Raw genomic sequence first — 19,164 nt, 5'->3', positions numbered from 1 at the left:
CGTTGGATATAGAGATTAAATTTTAAAAATCTTAAAAGAAAAAAAAAGTTAAGGGTACCTGAGTGGCTCAGTCAGTTGAGCATCTGGATCTTGATTTTGACTCAGGTCATGATCTCAGAGTCCTGGGATCAAGCCCAGAGTCAGGCTCCTTGATCAGCTGGAAGTGTGCTTGTTTCCCTCAACCTCTGCCCCTCCTCCCACTCATGCTTTCGCTCGCTCTCTCTATTAAATAAATAAATCTTTAAAAAAAGTTAAACATTAGGAATAAAACAAGGAAAAGAAAAGTCAAAGTTGGATCTAATTGAGAGTAATACTAGTGAAGTCTGTCTTGGGAGTCAGGAGACAACACTCCTTGGTTACTAAAAAGTTGCAGGGATGGTAACCAGAGCCTCAGGAGTAGGAATTTGTGAAATGTGCCAATAGAGTCTAGGCCTTTCTCATGAGTGACACAGGTTGAAAACTCTAAGAAGCAGACGCAAAGGTAGAATTAGGATTCCAAGTTTTAACGGGGATTAACACCTGTAAAAGGAAAAGAGAGTGAAAGCAGTTTGGTGCAGGAACAGTTGTCAGACTATGAGGCAGACCTGGCCATCTGCCTCCCCTTACCTACAGAGGAAGCCAAGAAGTAGCTTTGGGGAATTCCAGAGCAAAAATGTTCATTAGAGTCCCACGTTCCATGGAAATGGCTAAGCTCCGGTACCACTCACTATCTTGCTTAGTCTTTGACCAGAGGCTAAAGAGTGGAGCAGTTGAAGGATGTCAGTGAATCAGGCTTCTTGCCGTTAGGTAGCCAGTTCTTTCTTAGAGGGGAACCTCTAAAGCAGCACATCTTTGTATCTGCCAAAGGGGACTTGGCGTATCTTACACAGGTTCTTGAATGGTAACCGCATTGGTCCTTAGGTTGTTACATGGATTATCAGTATATCTGAGTGCTTATTATGAAAGCTGAATTCAAGAGAATTGCACACCCCCTCACCATTCTCCATCTTTGCATTGAGTTATTTCCCTCTCTGGGAACCTGCAGGCCATTGTTTGCATCTATCATACAATTTACTAGCACCGTATAAAAATAGGTTTGTATTTTTCTTCATCCTAGACTGAGCTCCCATAGGGGCAGAAGTGTATTACCTGCTTTTGGACCCGCCTAACACTTAGTCTCTGAAACAAAATAAATCCTCAGAAATTAACTGAATGAATGAGCAAAGCTGCCTTATAATAGTGATGCTTCGCATCCATCTGGTTTGAACTGGATCCACTATATTTATTTCATATAAAGTGTTTTACAAGCTGCATTTATTTACATTCTCGTTCCAGCAGGTTAGAGTTAATTCACCTTCCTCCAAAAGATGATCAAATGAAAAGTGACTGAGAGTGAGAAATGGGAGGCTGAGGGTGGGGATTGGGGGGCTATAAAAAGGAAGAAACTAAAGACTCTAAGAGACAGAATAAATTAAAGGTGACGAGAGAAAAGAACAAAAAAATTAAAGCTGTCAGGTAAGAGAGGTCAACGAAGAAGAAAAAGTAGGACAGGAGAATAAAAAGAATAAAAAGGAGACAGAAGGGGAAATAAAGTAGAGCAATGAAGGAGTGTGGGGAGTCAGGCACAGAGCATACTGGCCCAAGGAAGTATCCAAGAGTCAAAGCTTTACCAACAGCTGTTACCATAATGGGAACTGACATGTAAAGGGAGGGCAAGTCTACTTTAATTAGTTAAATGGCATTATCCATGTCCAGTGGGGGTAGGGGAGGTGAATGGAATAAGATTGGTGACCTACCTCCTTCCATAGGCTGAAAGGAGAAAAAGATTTATAAAGCTTTGCTAGGAATTAGAGGCAGAAGCTGTTTCTTCCCCAGTTGATTTCACAAAATTCCCATGTATTCCTGTTCAACAGGACCTTTTAAAGGGGACCCGTACTGTTCTGGTGGGGCAACTAGAATCAAACATTGGTTCTTTACCTTGAATTGAGCCAAGAATAGGTTTACTAACCTCCTCCTTTCAGTCTTCCAGCCTGTCTCATATCAAGAGTCTTTTTTTGTAAAGATTTTATTTATTTATTTGACACAGAGAGAGAGATCACAAGTAGGCAGAGAGGCAGGCAGAGAGAGAGGGGGAAGCAGACTCCCCGCTGAGCAGAGAGCCCCATATGGGGCTGGATCCCAGGTCATGACCTGAGCCGAAGGTGGAGGCTTAACCCACTGAACCACCCAGGTGCCCCTCATATCAAGAGTCTTTTTTTTTTTTAAGATTTTATTTATTGGGGCGCCTGGGTGGCTCAGTGGTTTAAGCCGCTGCCTTCGGCTCAGGTCATGATCTCAGGGTCCTGGGATCGAGTCCCGCGTCGGGCTCTCTGCTCAGCAGGGAGCCTGCTTCCCTCTCTCTCTCTGCCTGCTTCTCTGCCTACTTGTGATCTCTCTCTGTCAAATAAATAAAAAAATAAAAAATCTTTAAAAAAAAAGATTTTATTTATTTATTTGACAGACTGAGATCACAAGTAGGCAGAGGCAGGCAGAGAGAGAGAGGTGGAGGCAGGCTCCCCGCTGAGCAGAGAGCCCAACGTGGGGCTCGATCCCAGGACCCTGGGATCATGACCTGAGCCGAAGGCAGAGGCTTAACCCACTGAGCCACCCAGGTGCCCCCATATCAAGAGTCTTAAATGACATAGTAGGAAAAAAGCACTGTCCCTGATCACAAGGGAAAGACACTAATATCTCCCTTGTCGGCTCTTCGCACTTTACTGTTCGGAAGCTCTGGAGCCTGTAACTTTGGAGGATCACTGGTGGTGGTACTAAACTGGGATCCTGGATCCAAGTCTGCCAATAATTGGCCAAGTGACTCTGGGCAAATCATTTTACCAGCTCCATCCATGTAGCACTAAGATTCAATGATATTGTAATCCTACAAATGCAAACAAAACAAAACAAAACAAATTCTGGGGACTCTACTCTAAAAAAACAAGGTCTTAGAGTCATATCTAAACTTCACCAGGTTGTGGAGAGACAAGGTAAAAAATTTGTTTCATTTCACCCCCACTCCACACATACTTCCTCTGCTAAGAATCTTTCTTGAAATTATCCTGTCAGTAGAAATTATTAGTGTTGAATTACTTCTTTGTCCTGTTTGTGACATCAGATCTCAAGGATCACAAAAATTAATTCTTCTTGGTTCTACAGGTAACTGATGTCAGGTAGGCTAGCCTGGAATTCAGGAAAGACAAAGAAACAGCTTCCAACCTCCAAACAAAACAAACAAACAACACCACAAAAGCCTGGTGGTGGAAAGTTCTAGGCAAAGAAAAAATCTAGACAACCACTGCACACAATGGACAAATCCTTTACTTTTTGAGAACATAAACTCCATTTCCACAGGGAAATTACATCCACTGGAGGTTGTCTTAGGACAAGGCTGAATGAATTAAATATTTCAACACCATATGTTCAGCTTTGGCAGGAGATGTAGGTGGGAAGGGAATCTCAGTGTTAGGGAGTGCCCTTATCACACCCCAGCTGTTTATTTAGTCATGAAATAAGGAAAAACACACAAATATTTGGTTAAAACACTTTTAATGAAAAGGGAAAGACACTAATATCTCCCTTGTCTGCTCTTCACATTTTACTATGTTAGGAAGCTCTGGAGCCTATACCTTTGGAGGAGAAACCATCATTCACATCAGTCTGTAGCAGAAATCTCATTCTCTCCTCCTCAGAACTCCTGTTCCAAATGATCCTATGTTAAGAGTAAATACTACATCTCATTACAAGACGGAGAGGCAGGGAGAACACCACCTAGAGCTCATCTCCCAAAGCCTGGGACTCTAAGACCCAGACCATGGCAAAGACGTAAGCCCCGGTCCATAGACAGGCAAACTGGGGAGGAAATAGGCCTTGAGAAAGGAAGATGAGGAAAATCCAAGGGGCCAGGGAATAAAGGAGGGAGTTATCTAAAACTAGAAGCACACTAGTGCTAGGAAATCCCTATGACCTGGAGTGCAGTGCTGCACACCAAGTCACTAATAGTCCAAAAGAACATTCATGAGACTCACCCAGTCAAGAACTGGAGGTCCCCTCCCTCACACCATGCCCCTTTCTTAATCTCATAGGTTCCCAGCAAGCCCTATGCTTCAGCAACACTCTTCAACCCTCCATCACTACTCTTTCAACTCCCCTCATCCATAATGCTTCTCAAAGATACGAACCTCACATTTCCCAAAATATTCCATGGGAGACCTGTTGGCAAGACATCTGCTTGCTTCCTAACTGTGAGAGGCCACGATGACGGAATAGGAGAAGCTGGAGGTGTCTTGGCATATTGAACAGCCAACACCTTGGCCTGAATGGGAGTGTACTGGGAAGAATGTCCTATATGCCCTTTGATTTCCCCAACCCCTTAAGGCCGAGCCACCAGCTACAGATATGGTGTGTCTTCATCGCTGGCACCTTCTGGAGCAGGGAGAAGAAGCAATGTACAGTTTGCTACTTTTCTTCCATGACGGGCTTCTCAGGCACTGCCTTGGATGCAGGAGACCGAAATAGGAAGAGGGGGGCTCTCTTCTCCTTGGCCTCTCTGGATCCCATTGTTGGAGGCACGTTCCCAGGCACATTTCCCGGGCCAAACAGCACTGGTGGTGCCAGGCTTAAAGCGGTAGTGGAGGTGGAGCTGGAACTCCGGGCCTTGGTGGGCAGGTCACATGACAGGAAAGCTGTGTACTGGTTCCAGAAAGACAGGGGACCTACCCTCACCAGTTGGGCAGGAATGTCCTGGGACAGGAAGTCCTGCAGGTTGACCTGGTCACCAGAGAGGAGTGGCACTGGGCCCTCCAGAGATAGCTGCCGGCCCCTTCGGGCTGGGCTGCAATTCCAAATGTGGGTGCTCAGGTGCACCTGCCAAAGGGAAAGGGAGAGGAAGAAAGGAGAAGGGAGAAGGGTCACCCCAGGGAAGTCGGAGAGGGTTCCCCTTGGGAACATGAAAGCCGTAGAGAATCTATTTTCTTCAGGTATAATGAGTGAAGAGGGAAGAAAAATTCATCAGGGGGCCATCCCCCTGTGAGCACAACTATTTCCAAGCTTGGGGACCAAGAAAAGCCACTAGGGATGTATCACAGAAGGACTCAGAGAAAAAGACAAATCAGGGCTCACACATCTTGGAGATCCTTCTACAGAGCTCTTGGTTTCTGCTCCCTGGGTGAAGGAGCGGCAGATACAGAAAAACAGGCTCATGGGATCGTGGGGTCATCTTTTCGGGGGAAGGGGGAGATCCCTGGGGAAGTGATGGAAGGTGAGCAGCCTGGGACCAAAGAAAGAGCAGCAATATTCTGAGGGCCATGGGGGGCAAAGGGTTGTACCTGGTGGTGAGCCAGCAGCATATGCTTCTTGAGGATAGCCCGCTCGAGAAAGCTCTGCCTGCAGAAAACACAAGTGAAGAGCGGCCCTTCCTTGGGGTGGGTCTTCTGATGCTCCTCCAGGGCTGCCTGGGTGGCAAAGGTCTGACCACACACCTCACAGGCCTTTCTGCTACTGCTCTCGCCTGGCTCCTTTCTCATGGCCTCCTGCATGCTCAGCTCCTCCACTGAAGAGCCACTGCTGCCTTCCCCTTCCCGGCTGAGTGTTACCGTTGGGCTCGAGCTCCTCTCCGCTTTGCCCCCCTCTTCCATGCCTCCTGCGACATCACTGGCCCCCTGCTCCATGGGCTGTGTTTGATCCAGGCTGTCAGGGGGCGGTGGCGCCAGGGAAGGCTGTTGAATCACTTTCTCATTGCTATCCATCTCCTTCCCAGCTGTGGCTGCTGCTGCTGCCGATGCCGCCATGGTCCCCACTTCCTCCTCCGCCCCAGATGCCTCTTCCGAGTCACCTCGCACAGATATTGCCTTCTCGCCTCCGCTCTCTGAGCCTCTCCCTACCAGGGAATCTTCATCAGTCACATCTTCCTCCTCTTCCTCCTCTTCCTCCTCCTCTTCAGACAACTCTTCTTCTGGGGATGGCTGCTGGGACGGCTGCTGGGGGAAGCTCCCGGGCCCAGAGACTGTGGATTGCTCAGAGCCATTTTCCTGGGCAGCTCCCCCACCTTCAGAGAGCGTGGTACCGCCATTGGGGATCTGGCCCCCAAGGTGCATGCGAACATGCTGCTGCAGAGTAACAGCGTTGGTGAACTTCTTCTGGCAGATGGGGCAGGAGTTCTGGGCCCGGGCAGCTGGACTGGCCTTGTGGCCCACGAAATGTGCACGCAGGTTGCCCCGGGTGGAGAAAGCTCTGCCACACACTTTGCATTTGAAGGGCCGCTCACCTCCGTGTTGGCCATAATGCAGGCGCAGTGCGCGAGGACAGCTCAGCACCCGGAGGCAGATGACACACTGGTTAGGTCCTGACGAGGCGGAAGACGAAGTTGCCGGTGCCGAGGTGGTGGGGGCTCCCGAGGTGGTAGAGGCCACAGCCACAGCTCCTTGCCGATCAATCTTTTCTACCAGCTGCTGCAGCTTTGAAGTCTCAGAGGGTGAGGACCCCAAGGGCTCCAGCACATAGGGGAAGGGGAAGCTACCTGTGGACTTAAAGTGGTTGGTAAGCAGCGCCCAGCTGGGGAGTGAAGTCACCAGCTTGCTTAGCTGCATTCGGGTTGCCGTGCCACTTTCTGCCACCCCGGCGATGGCCGAGCCCTCACTCCCCGGTGGGGTATTTTCATCAGCTTTACTTTTTGGCTCTACTGCTTTCATGAGCACAAACTTATTGAAAGCAGGGAGCGCAGGAGCCGTGGCTGTGCCTGCACCAGTGGAGAGCAGCGTCAGGCTCTCCGTGGCACTAAGTGCTGTGGTGGAGGCCACCAGAGGCTTGCGTTCCACACCTCCGCCAGGCACGGCCACCTCCTCCTCGGCCTTCTCTGGCGGCACGGACATACCATAGGGCAGGCCGCTGCTGGTGATGACGTAGTCTAGGTGCTCCGGCACCGGGTGAGGGTTCATCTGCACGTGCGGGTACTTCTCACGATGGCGGTGGAAATGCACTTTGAGGTTGCCACGGGTGGTAAAGCGGTTGCCACAAACATTACACTTATAGGGCCTCTCACCCGTGTGGGAACGCAGATGGATCTGCAGGGCACTGTCACTGCCAAATACTTTGGCACAGAAGCGGCACTTGTGCCGTCCACCGGGCTTCTCCAAGGGACCCATCACTTCCCCGTATCCCAGCTCACCACTTCCATTCTTTGGCTTCAGGAGCCCTGGGGAGGCAGCAGCCTCGAGGCCTCGGGCTGCCCCAAGGCACTGCGCTGCCAGTAGTCCCGTGGTGCCTGGGAATGCCAGATGAGGTGAGGCCATCAGCTGATCTGCGCTGCCAGGCAGGGCTGGGGAGGGGGTAGGGGTGGGTTTGTGGCTTCGCCCAACCCCTCCGGCAGAAAAAGGGTGCTGTGACCCCAGTGGATGGTAAAGATGGAAGAAAGCCTGCTTGGGTGTTTCTGCCCCCGAAGAGGATGAAGAAGAGGAGGAGGAAGGTGCCAGCGTCTTGCCAGTTTGGACAGGCTTGATGGGACTGAAGAGGGGAAGCAGGGGCTTGGTGGAGGAGGCAGTCCCCGTCCCAGGTAGCTCTGAGGGACTGGCAGGGGTGCCCACCGTCTGGCCTAAGGAGCCAAGCAGCAGCACCTGGCGGCAGATTTGCTCAGTCATCTGCATCTGGTGAATCTGGCGCTGCTGCAGCACCCGAAGCTCTTCCAAGATCAGAGGGATGTTCAAGTGGCCGCTGCCTACTCCTGGGGGCGGGGGTGGAGGAGGAGGAGGGGGGGGTGCAGGGGTAGATTCCGGAGGTAATGGGGTTGCGCCCAGCTTGGGACTGGCCAAGATCAGGCCCCCGCCTCCCCCAGCTGCTGTACCTGTGGCAGCGACCAGGAAGTGCCCCGCAGACTCCTCTACTCTCCGCTCTGGGCCCCAGGAGGGATCTGTGGGTACAGAGGACCCAGAATCCGGGGGATTGCTGTGCTCGGCCTCCATGACCTGGGGACTATTTTGGCCCTCCGCCCGAGGTTCAGAAGAGGTCGAAGAGTTGTTGGGGTTCTCCTGGCCCCCAATTATCACCATTACAGGGGGGTCAGTAGAACATGCATTCTGGTGGGCGAGGAATTCGGTTGGGTCAGTGAATTGTGCGCAGCACTTGGCACAGACTTGGGGGTGGTCCTCCTCGCTAGCATCACCTAGGGAGAAGACAAGGAGAGAGCGTGGGTGGTGCGGTTGGGAAGGGCATGCGAAGGCTCTAATTAGCAACGAGCCCAGTAACCGCTTGTGGGGGTGGGGAGATGAGCTCACCCTCAGGCCACGCAGCAGGCTAGAGCTCAGTCTTGACCGGCCGGGACGTGAAACACCCCAGCGTAAAGGGTGGGGAGGGGCAGGCAGGCTCAAGCTTCTGCCTTCCCCAGTCCGTCCCCCACCTCCCAACCCGGGGCCACCGCGGGAGCAAGGAATGGGCGTGAGGAGAGGGTCCTAGACAGAGAATCGTGCATTTTTATCCCGTCCGCGGAAAGTCCATTAGCTCGCGCGCGTCCCCTCCGCCCCCGCCCCTGCCCCGGCAGGGCCCTACCGCACCTCCAAGCTCCGCCGGCTCCCCGCAGGGCCCCCCAAGACGAGAGCTCCTCCCGGTTTCGTGCGCCATGGGTGTGGGGGAGGTGGAGGGCCGGGTAGAGCGGGAGACAATAGGTATCGGGATTGGGGGAGGCGGCGGTAGCCGCCGGGACTGCGGCAGCCTCTGCACCCAGCGGCCCAGACTGCGGAGATGGAGATCCGCGGCAGCGGCGGCGGGGGGAGGGAGCCGCGGAGGAGGGGGAGGGGATCGAGGAGGCGCGGAGGAGGGGAGGAGCTGGAGCGAGAAAGCTGGGAGAGGGGAGATGGGGGAGGAGCTGCTCGGGAGCCCGGCGGGAGCGGGGAGTGGGAGGTGGGTGTGTGGGGCCGGATCCCAGAGCCTAGCAGGTTTCCGGAGGCTCAGTGACAGGTGCTTATGGGCCGTGGTGGGGGTCCACCTTCCCTTGCCCTCTGCCAGCTCCCCCCTTCTCCAGATGTCTTTGCCCAGACCTGCCCCCACCCCCCTCAGGCTCAAGGGGGCACAATGGGAAAGAGAGCCCGGCTCAATAGAGCAAAGCGATAGGCTTCTCTTATTTTTCTTTGGATAAAGGATCCACTGAGCCTGGAAAACGTGCATTCCGGAGAGGGTGGTCTGATCTCAGAGGTCTGAGGGCCAGAACGGAGAGGGAGCCCAGAACATCCATCCCTCATCAAAACACGCACCCCAAAATACCCCAAGTTTTGTCCAGTCTTCCTCACCTTTATTCCCACCCTACCCCCATCCCTCTCCACAAAAGAAGTTTCTCAGGATGCGAGGCTGCAAGCTAGAATTTCCGAGGAAGTCATTTCAGGACCCTTCTCTGCGGAACACTGAGCCCCTTTACTCCCTGCCCCTCCTCCCACAGAATAGCCGAATGCAAGTTAACCCCCAGATCACTCGGCCCACACCTGATTTATGGAGTTCGTGCTCATTCAAGGAGCCATCTCCTTTTAGTACTCTCTTTCCTGCCCGTCTTCTTCCTCCATTGCCCTTCTCTTGCGACAACACACCGCTCGCTGTCACTATTAAGGACTGCTGCGGGCGGGGAAGATGCTGGCCAGCAGGGGCCTACAGGGGCCCACCTAGCTCTAACCTGGGGGGAGGGGAATTCCTGAAACAATGGGAAAAATGCAGTGGGAGCTACCAGACAGCGTTTCAATGCGGAAAGCCCTTTCAGCCCCAATCTAGTTTGAATGCCTAGAAATGACTTAACACCACCTCACCCCACAAAGGCCACCTCCCCTTCAGAGAAGATAAGTAGGGGTGAGATGGCTCTTAGACCAGATACTCTGCATTCCCTTTCTACCTTGAAATGTGTCTTAATAGGTTTTCCACTTCCTGAAGGAGTTTATCTTACTTACATGAAAGTGACCCCAAGTCACTTAGTTTTGTGGTTTGCCTGGGCACCTTGTGCTAATCCCAGTTCTCGCCTTGCCTGACTGGTATATCAAGGTGCAGTGGTCACTCAGGCAACCATTTTCCTTTCTGTAATGTGGTAATACTGTAGCTGTGTTATCTTTCTCAGAGAAATACTGTGGTGACAAAAAACTTGAAAAACTGGACGAATCATGCTAATATGAACATATGGGACTTTAAATATTATGGACTAGAGAGTTGACATTGTTAGTGGCAAAACAGTCAAAATAACCTAAAATACACATACACTAAAACAAGATCAGTGTTTCACGTTCATTATTAACCTTATTCATTTCTGAGGTAAGACGTTGGCTACTATAATTGGCACATGTCAACATTAAGGAGACTTTTTTAGATGGAGATGAAACTACTTAATACTCGCAACACCCACTTCACTATTCAATGCAAATTTTGCCATCTTTTAAAAATAAGAACATTTTACTGAATTATGTTTGGAAACTTCAGATAATCATGAGGATCTTAACGTTATGAATGATGACTGAAACAGATGAGCCTGACCCTTACAAGGAGGGAAAGGGGAATCTATTTCAATAGTGGAAGGTCATCGGTTAGTGCAGTGTTTTTTTTTTTTTTTTACACATATTGAAGTCTGGAGAGGTGAAGTGACTTTTCCAAGTTCACACAGTTAATTCGGTGAGGCAAACGTTCAGAATTTTTACTCCTATCCAGTGCTTTCTCAAGCACAACAACATTGTCTGGCTCCTCTCATGCTAGAGAAAGGGCTCTGTGTAGCTCCTGCCTGCCATTTGCTCTCTGGCCTCAGCGAGGGAGAGGGAATCAGATGGAGGCTTTCTATCGAGCATTTGTTAATTAGCATTGAACATTTGATATCAAGTTGCTGTTTTGTCAAGTCTTCCGACAAGAAAAGAAATCCTTTTCTTTTCATCTTCTCCTGGGAAACACTGTCTCCTTTCTTGCTCTTTAATGAAACTTGCTTTCTGATGCGTAATTTGATCTGCACTCTTCTTTAAGGTAAATTTAGTCCCTGCTGAAAGGTGAGGGATCAACAGCCACCTGTAAGAGGAACCTTCTCTTTCTCAGCACTTTGCACTCACTGCCTATCCTGAAAAGGGGGGCAGGATTCTGAGGCAGACACGAATGAAGTCATAAACACAGGAATAAACTAAGCTAGTAATGGTGTCCCTAGATAGCAGATAAGGTGAGGTAAGCTATCCCGGGTCGCACACAAAGTCCGGGATGGACATTGGGACTAAGACCTGGACATGCTGGTTTAAATACAAAAAGAGCCAAAATGACAAGGAAAAAGGAAACCAGGTAGCTCTCTGAACTGATGCTCTAGGCTTGGGAGAGCATGGCTAGGGAGGACAAAGAAAAATAGGTGGGGAATGCACAGCAGGAGGACAGAGTTGAACAGGTGGTTCTCAAACTTTGCTGCCCATCAGAATTACTGGCAGAACTCAATCCCAGGACCCTGAGATCACAACCTGAGCCGATGGCAGGCACTTAATACTGAGCTACCCAGGGGCACCATGGGGCTACCTGCTCAGCAGGGAGCCTACTTCACCCTCTCCCACTCCCCCTGCTTGTGTTCCCTATCTTATTTGTCTCTCTGTTAAATAAATAAATAAATAAATTTTTTTAAGATTTCATTTATTTATTTGACAGACAGAGAGAGAGAGAGAACACAGCAGGGGGAGCAGCAGCCAGAGGGAGAGGGAGAAGCAGGCTTCCCACAGAGCAGGGAGCCTGATGCAGGGCTTGATCCCAGGACCCTGGGATCATAACCTGAGCCGAAGGCAGATGCTTAAGGACTGAGCCACCCCACCCCAACAAATAAAATCTTAAAAAAAAAAAAAAATTTACTGGCAGCACCTTTAAAAATCCCGATATCCAGGCCACACCCCAGATCAATGAATTTAGAATACTGGAAGGTGGCATCCAGGTATCAGTATGTCATAAAATTCCTCAGGTGATCCCAATGTCCAGCCAAGGATGAGACCCACAGTACCTTTCAGGCGACTGCTCTTCCCAGCAAACTTTCTATCCTGCTGCTCACAAATCTTACCTGTCCTCAACCTGGCCCAAATCAAGACAGTGGCAAAACCAGCTGCTCAATGCCAGATCTTTTTATCAGGCTCCCTCTCTCCTCTGCCTACAGCCACAGGTTAGCTCTCTTGTATCCAGCTTCCAAGGACAGATTTTTTTTTTTTTTTTTTTTTTGGAAAGGAGATAGAAGTTTATTGAATACACCACAAGAGAGCAGCAGGCAGGACAGCAAAGGACAGACTGCCTGCCAAAATTTGATATGATTTACACCTGACTGTGAACTTAAGTGACTGTATTGCCTTTCCCAGGGTACGTGCATTCCTGAGCCATATTTCTAGTTTTAAGATAAAGGCTTGTTCTACGCAGAGTTCAAGCATCGTCCAACTATTAAAGAAACAAAGGACCTGCCTAAACTTACTGTTAGTGTTGGCCCAACACTAATAGTTTCCATAATTATGAATTGATTCTGTAACCACTGCTACTGTTGCTGTAGACTACTTCTAAGGGAGAATGTCCCTTCTTCTCTGCATCACTCCTCTCTCCTAAAGACATACACATACTCACTCCTTTGCTACCCACACCTAGTAATGCACCCATGGCCTATGCAACATTGTAGGCAAACAGGTGTGCTGAGGTACACGTATGTGGGATGCTAAGTGAAAAAAATATATTTGTTTCTAAAACAGGAATATCTTAGATCAAACACCAAAAAGGTTTTTAAAGGGACATTTTTACGACATTGAAAGACTCAGCATTTAGCAAGGAATTTATACTTTTTTTTTTTTTAAGATTTTATTTATTTATTTGACAGAGAGAGAGAGACAGTAGGAGAGGAAGAAACAGGCTTCCCTCTGAGGAGGGAGCCTGAGGTGGGCCTTGATCCTAGGACTCTGGCATCATGACATGAGCCAAGGCAGAAAGCAGACACTTAAGGACTGAGCCACCCAGGTGCCCCAGGAATTCATATTCTTTTGTTGCTAGAAGGGACTTTAGAGATCTGACCCTCTGAGCACACAGATTAAGATTGCCAGCTCTGAAGCAAACAGGCCTGAGTTCTTGTCCCAGCACTTTCTAATCTTTGTGATTTTGGGAAAGTTTCTCTATTTATCCAAGGCTTGGATTTCTCTTTAAAATGGGGGTATATCGGGTGCCTGGGTGGCTCAGTTGGTTAAGTGACTGCCTTCAGCTCAGGTCATGATCCCGGAGTCCCAGGATCGAGGCCCACATCTGGCTCCCAGCTCCATGGGGAGTCTGACCTTCTCCCCTCTCATGTTCTCTCTCTCACTCTCTCAAATAGATAAATAAATCTTTAAAAAAATTAAATATAACAAAATGGGGGTATATCAGGGCGCCTGGGTGGCTCAGTCATTAAGTGTCTGCCCTGCATCAGGCTTTCTGCTCAGCAAGGAGCCTGCTTCTCCCTCTCTCTCTGCCTGTCTGCCTACTTATGATCTCTGCCTGTCAAATAAGTAAATAAAATCTTAAAAAAAATAAAAAATACATAAGAAATAAAAAATAGGGGCACCTGGGTGGCTCAGGTCATGATCCCAGGGTCCTGGGATTGAGCCCCATATCAGGCTCTCTACTTAGCTGGGAGTGCTCCCCCTGCTTGTGCTCTCTCTCTCCTTACAAATGAATGAATAAAATCTTTAATAAATAAATAGATAGATAAACAAATAAATAATAATTAAATAAAGGCCAAACACTGAAGCCCTGGAAGAAGAATGGACCCGCCCAAGGTCACCTAGCTTCAAGGTCCAAGCTGGATTAAAAAGCAGGTTTTCTACTTCCTGATCCAGTGCTCTATATCGCACCCCAACTGAGTTACTTTCTATCTATGCAGAGATGTTTTCTTTTTGACCCAGGGATACCTAGAGCTGAAAGGCTTAAGCTCAATACCCTGAGGTATTATGCTCCCTACTTCAGATATAAAGAGAACAGAGCTCTCAAAACTCTCTTTTTGCCTTCCTTCTCTTTTTGCTGCTCTCAATGTCTGCCAACTTCCATTCCTCCCTCTAGATCTGTTTGGCTGTTGTCCTGGTTTCTCCTTCTCACTAAATATCTGGGTTTCTGATCGTTTCCTTTATTTCCCAGATGTACTAGTTTACATTTTCCCTACTCACATCCCTTATGTTCTCTAATCTAGATTTCTAGACTCTGTAGGGGAGAGAGACAATTTTTTTTTCTCTCTCCAGAGTTTTTTTTTAAGTAAATAGACTATTTCCTTCTCATCACTTATGTGCAATAACTATTCTGTTAGGTTTTTGGTGTTCTGGTCAGGGAAGCTGAACAAAAACAGGGCTAGAAAACAGGTTTTTCAGATTGTTTCTTGATGAATGTCTTAGGTCACTGCGGAGATGAGGCTTTTCAAATGTGCAACAAAGGCTCAGCATTGCTTGTCACATATGGTAAACATTGCTTGAAAGAAGGCAAGGACTCCCAAAAACCTTGGTGGCGCCCTCGCCTGCTAAATAAATGTCTGCTGATGTTCCTGAGGGTGCCCATAGTTTCACAGGGACACCAGAAGACGTACATAGAGTCGTCCCCCCCCCACACCCCCCAACTAATTTGGGTGCACGCAGAACAAGAAAAGGTCTTCTGGGGTTGAAGGAAAAGTCAGGAGTCTGAACATCACATAAGCAAATAAGAACTCTACCAATGGAAACGGAGGGAGTGGGAAATCTATCTTGTAAGAGCAGGAAGGAATTTTAGATTTGATCAGATATAGCCACCTCATCTCCAGATGTGATCCAGTGGCACTTGACTCTTTCACTCTCAGAATTCTGATCAGAAAACCCTTCAGTGTTCTTAAGGGAGACCTTAAGATGTTACTGCTGCCTCTTGCTCTTTGCATTTATGTTTCTGACTTTTATGGCTCAAAGGCAAAATTCCAGCTGAAATTTGTTGCCACCATTGGATTGGAGCCCGCACTGTTTCTACGGAGGGATGACTCTGTAGCAGCATCCCCATATCCCAAGTGAGAGCTGCAGCTCAAGGGGCTTAAGAATCCATCTCAGGGCAGTGGTGAAAGATTTTTGACTCCCTCCCTGGCTCTTCATCAGCAGAGGTGCAGGGAGTGGGTGAGCAGAGTTGGGAGGTATAAGGAGAGAAGAGGAGAGGTTGTTTTTTGGGGGGCGGGGGAGGCTGGGGTGTTTTGGCATTGTTCCACAATCCAGGCAGCAGGGGAGCAGGACTGTGAGGCAACTCTGAGGCTCTACGGGAAGTCTCCTGTAGAGCCTGAGGAGGAAACATCCGGACTGCAGTGGCATTAAGGAGGGCGAAGGTGTCCCAGGAGGGAAGGATGCTACCACCATGAACCTTTAAATATGGGCACAGTGGGATCCCAGCAAGGCAGTGACTTGAGGAGAATGTGTTTTATCCAAAACACAGTATGTCTTTTAAGGCTGTTGCATAGCACATGGAGCACTGGTTTAATCTTGGGCCTTTTTTTTTTTTTTTTAACAACAGGTGGAAAAGTAAGTTTAATCCATAACTTTGTTTTAGTCACTTCAGATACATTATCCTAGAGCTTTTCAAGGCAACATCTCCTAGAGAAATACTAAAGCTTGCCAATAAGTTCCTGAGCTTTGGTCATATTTCAGCCCTTGCAGGAAGTGCCACTGTTCTCACATATAATAACAATACTCACACGTATTAAGTACTTATTTCTGCTAGGGACTACCATACCACATATACGGAGCACTTATTTATGCTATTTATTTTTCCAAGTGCTTTACAGGTATTAACTCATTCCGATTCTCACAATCACCAAAGAGGTAGCTAGTGTTTTACAGATGAGGAAACTGCACAGAGAGGAAGTAAACCAAGGTTGCACCGCTGAGTGGTGGAACCAGGATTTGAATCCTGAAAGTCTGACTTCAGAACCTTTGTTCTTACTACGACACTACACTGTCGGGTGAATCGACTATTTGAGAAATAGTTTATCCCTAAGTTTATTCCAGACTTTCATAGCCTTAATATATATAGCCATAGCAGTATGTCCAAAACTTGCCTAAGCCTAAAACTACCTGAACCTTTACAAATATATAGGTTCCCAGACTCTAGTCCAGATTGTGGACAATCAAGCAAGTTTGAAAAACCCTAATTTAGTAGAGTGAGCACCACCAGCCCTGAGCATTAAGAAACCTAGGTTTTGGTCCTAACAGTGCCTCTGTTTCTGAGGCTTTGGGAAATGTCACTTTTCAATACCCTTGTCGCTCTGCTATCCACCTGGTCCTGCACTGTTCCAGGAATACATGAAATATCCCTCCCCTCCATAGAGAAAACCTGTTACTCTATTTTTCAAGTTTATTTTTATTTTTTTTTAGTAATCACTACATCCAATGCGGGACTCGAACTCACGACCTCAAGAGCAAGAGTTGCATGCCCTTCGGACTGAGCCAGTCGGGAGCCCCAGAAAATCTGTTACTTTAAAAACAGATGCAAATATGTTGACTAATTTTTTTTTTTTTTTTTTTTTTTTTGCTTGGCCTCCCCTGAAGCACAAACCTAAGCCCCTCATCCAGCCCTCTCCTCTGGTCTCTACCCCAGGTGACAGGGATCCACACCCCAAACCAGGCTGCATCTGACCGACATTAGCTCTCTCCCTCTGGGAGCTCTGATCTGTTCTCAGCTCAGCCCAACAATGAGAAACTTTTTTCTCTTCTCCCTCAGGGGAACCTTCACGTTTATCCAATTCATTCTCTTGCAACCCAACTCTCCAGAAAGAAAAGGGGGGAAAATCCCACCCCTAAGAGACGGCCTCCAGGTCTGAGGAGGTTACTTAGCAACGGCACAAAGACCAGTGAGCAAAGGGGGACCTGAGGAGAAAACTCTTGGGTGGGGAGACAGAGCCAGTTTGAAAACTCCATTTCATCCAGAGAAAAACAAGGAAAACACAAACAGAACCAATCCTGAGAAAAGCCAAGCAGAGGCTTCTCCCCAGCACAGGTCAACGCCTTCCTACTCCCTGCATCCAACTCTTTCACACCCCCAATGACCAAGTCCTCCCCTGGCTTCACCCGTGGCCCGGGTGCCCTCCCTTGCCCTGGCCTGACCCACACGGGCTGGGACTCAGGGCTCCCGCACCCCTCCCCAGTCACCCACCGTTCTCAGACGCGCTGGGACCTTCGCAGTCCGAGATTAACTGTTGGGGTTTCCGCTGCTTTCGCCGAGACATTCCCGGGTGGAGGTGGGGTAGGGAGGGGCAACGCTCACTGAGTCCTAACCGGGGTGACCTGGTCTGGTCTCTCCTTGGGTCTGAAGCCAATGGATGCCTCTCCTCCAGTGCTAATCACTGTGAAGCAGAGACGTTCTCCCTTCCCAGAGACAGACAGACAGACTGGCCGTGCTCTCTCTGATTCTCTGTCCCTGACTCTCTCTCTCTCTCTTTCTCTCTCAATCTCTGCAAGTCTTTAAAGGGGAGACGCCCCCTTTTTTTTCTTCAGCTTCTTCCCTACGCTTCTGCAGCTCCCATTGTAAAAGCAAAAATCCTAATCTTTCCGCACACTCTTTTCTTTTGTACTGCAGAGGGGAAGGATTTAACCCTCTCCTCACTGCTGGGGCTCTGGCCTCTCCCTGTGCTGTCTGTTGAGAAAATGTCCCTGCTTGTTTCTCTAACTCTTCATCCAAAGTCCTCAGGTGCTTTTTGGTTCTCTCATGATTCTATGCCACCTTGTTTGATGATGTGACTATGTCTGGGGTATAAAGCTGAAATAAGAACTTTCCCGGATATCCTGATTATGAGGCCAAGAAGTCAGGTACCTCGAGTCAAAAATGGGGATATGAAAGGCTGGCAAAAAGATGAAGATGGATAGTCATTACAATAAAACTTAATACAGGGGTGGTTCATTTGTTAAGCATCTGCCTTCAGCTCAGGTCATGATCCCCAAGTCCTGGGATCAAAGCCCCACATCTGGCTCCCTGCAGGAAGCCTGCTTCTCTCTCTCCCACTCTCCCTGCTTGGGTTCCCTCTTTCTCTGTGTCTTTCTCTGTCAAATAAATAAATAAAATCTTAAACAAATAAAATAGGGGTGCCTGGGTGGCTCAGTGGGTTGAAGCCTCTGCCTTCGGCTCAGGTCATGATCCCAGGGTCCTGGGATCTAGCCCCTCATCGAGCTCTCTGCTTAGCGGGGAGCCTGCTCCCACCCCTCTCTGCCTGCCTCTCTGCCTACTTGTGATCTCTGTCTGTCAAATAAATAGAATCTTTAAAAAAATAAAATAAAATAAAAATTTAAAAAACAATACAGGGAGAGCTCTTCATAACTTATTTTCATGAACATGACACATTTTGAGTATTACAACTCTGAGATTAGCACAGCAGGTTTGACTACTCCTATTTATAGATGTTTCTCTTTATAGGTAAGCAAAAGGTTCAGTGAGGTTAAGTAACCTATCCAAGGTTGCACAGCTCTGATGTAATAGAGACAGGCCTGGAAGTCAGGTGCATCTGACAGCAAGTTAACATTTTTCCCTCTGTACTATTAAAAGTACAGTATGCCACTAGGCTCCTAGCATGGGGGAAAAAAAGTGATTGATCTTAAGGAATCCCAGTTAAAACAGCAACAGAGTTCATAGCTTTTCTGTTTCTCCCACTCCTGTCCAGCTCCTGCAGCTTAAGGGATGCCAGCTCTGAGAAGATGATGTAGATGATTCTGAGGATTCTGTGGGGCTTCAGACTGGAAGCTGCAAGGACGCGCCCTTCCAGCTCACTATGAAGGAACTTTCTAATAGTGTAATGGCCTCTCTGGTGAACGGGTGAACTCTCTGTAATAAGTTCTTGCAGAGGCTGAAAACAACTGTCAGGGATTCTGTGGAAAGAACTTCCTTGTAGTGATCATATTTGACCTTTAAAAATGTCTCCATCTCTAAAACACATCATTTGGCAACCAACCAGGTGTCTCCCGCTCAGCCTGCACATTAAGAGGGATTCATTTATTGTTCTTTAACTTCTGGCCATACCGTGCTCCTGGGTGTAGAATAATCCAGATGTGCCCTATCTCCTCACTAAGATGCACAAGTCCTCTTCTTCTGGACTTCTTTACCTTTTACTCTCCTGGCTGAGATGACAGAACATCTGAAACGCCATCCGTTAGGAAAGTGGAAATTCTTTTCCCTTTTGGAGCTCAGGGATGTAAATCTTGGATGGCTGCA

At 48.5% G+C, this 19,164-nt stretch overlaps 1 protein-coding gene across 4 annotated transcripts; it reads right to left on the bottom strand.

Moving 5' to 3' along the window:
* Positions 1-3,544: 3,544 nt before the first annotated feature.
* On the bottom strand, positions 3,545-17,400 carry LOC111153337 (spalt like transcription factor 2). Of its 4 annotated transcripts, none has more exons than XM_022512315.1 (4): positions 17,119-17,191; positions 7,853-8,167; positions 5,341-7,447; positions 3,633-4,711 (listed from the first exon to the last, which is right to left on the bottom strand). In XM_022512315.1, exons 1-4 carry the CDS (start codon positions 17,189-17,191, stop codon positions 4,471-4,473), a joined length of 2,736 nt encoding a protein of 911 aa, XP_022368023.1. In that variant the 3' UTR covers positions 3,633-4,470. The 4 variants fall into 4 exon arrangements, with proteins under 4 accessions (XP_022368021.1, XP_022368023.1, XP_022368024.1 ...); XM_022512316.1 differs by lacking the exon at positions 17,119-17,191 and adding an exon at positions 8,556-8,622; XM_022512313.1 differs by having other exon boundaries at positions 3,545-4,878; positions 5,340-8,167; positions 17,119-17,400.
* Positions 17,401-19,164: the final 1,764 nt, after the last annotated feature.

The sequence above is a fragment of the Enhydra lutris genome, unplaced genomic scaffold (genome assembly GCF_002288905.1).
Source record: "Enhydra lutris kenyoni isolate GAN:26980312 unplaced genomic scaffold, ASM228890v2 scaffoldscaffold31, whole genome shotgun sequence".
NCBI lineage: Eukaryota > Metazoa > Chordata > Mammalia > Carnivora > Mustelidae > Enhydra > Enhydra lutris.
Note: the sequence above shows the minus strand (reverse complement) of the source record. Positions and strands in the feature narration are given on the sequence as shown.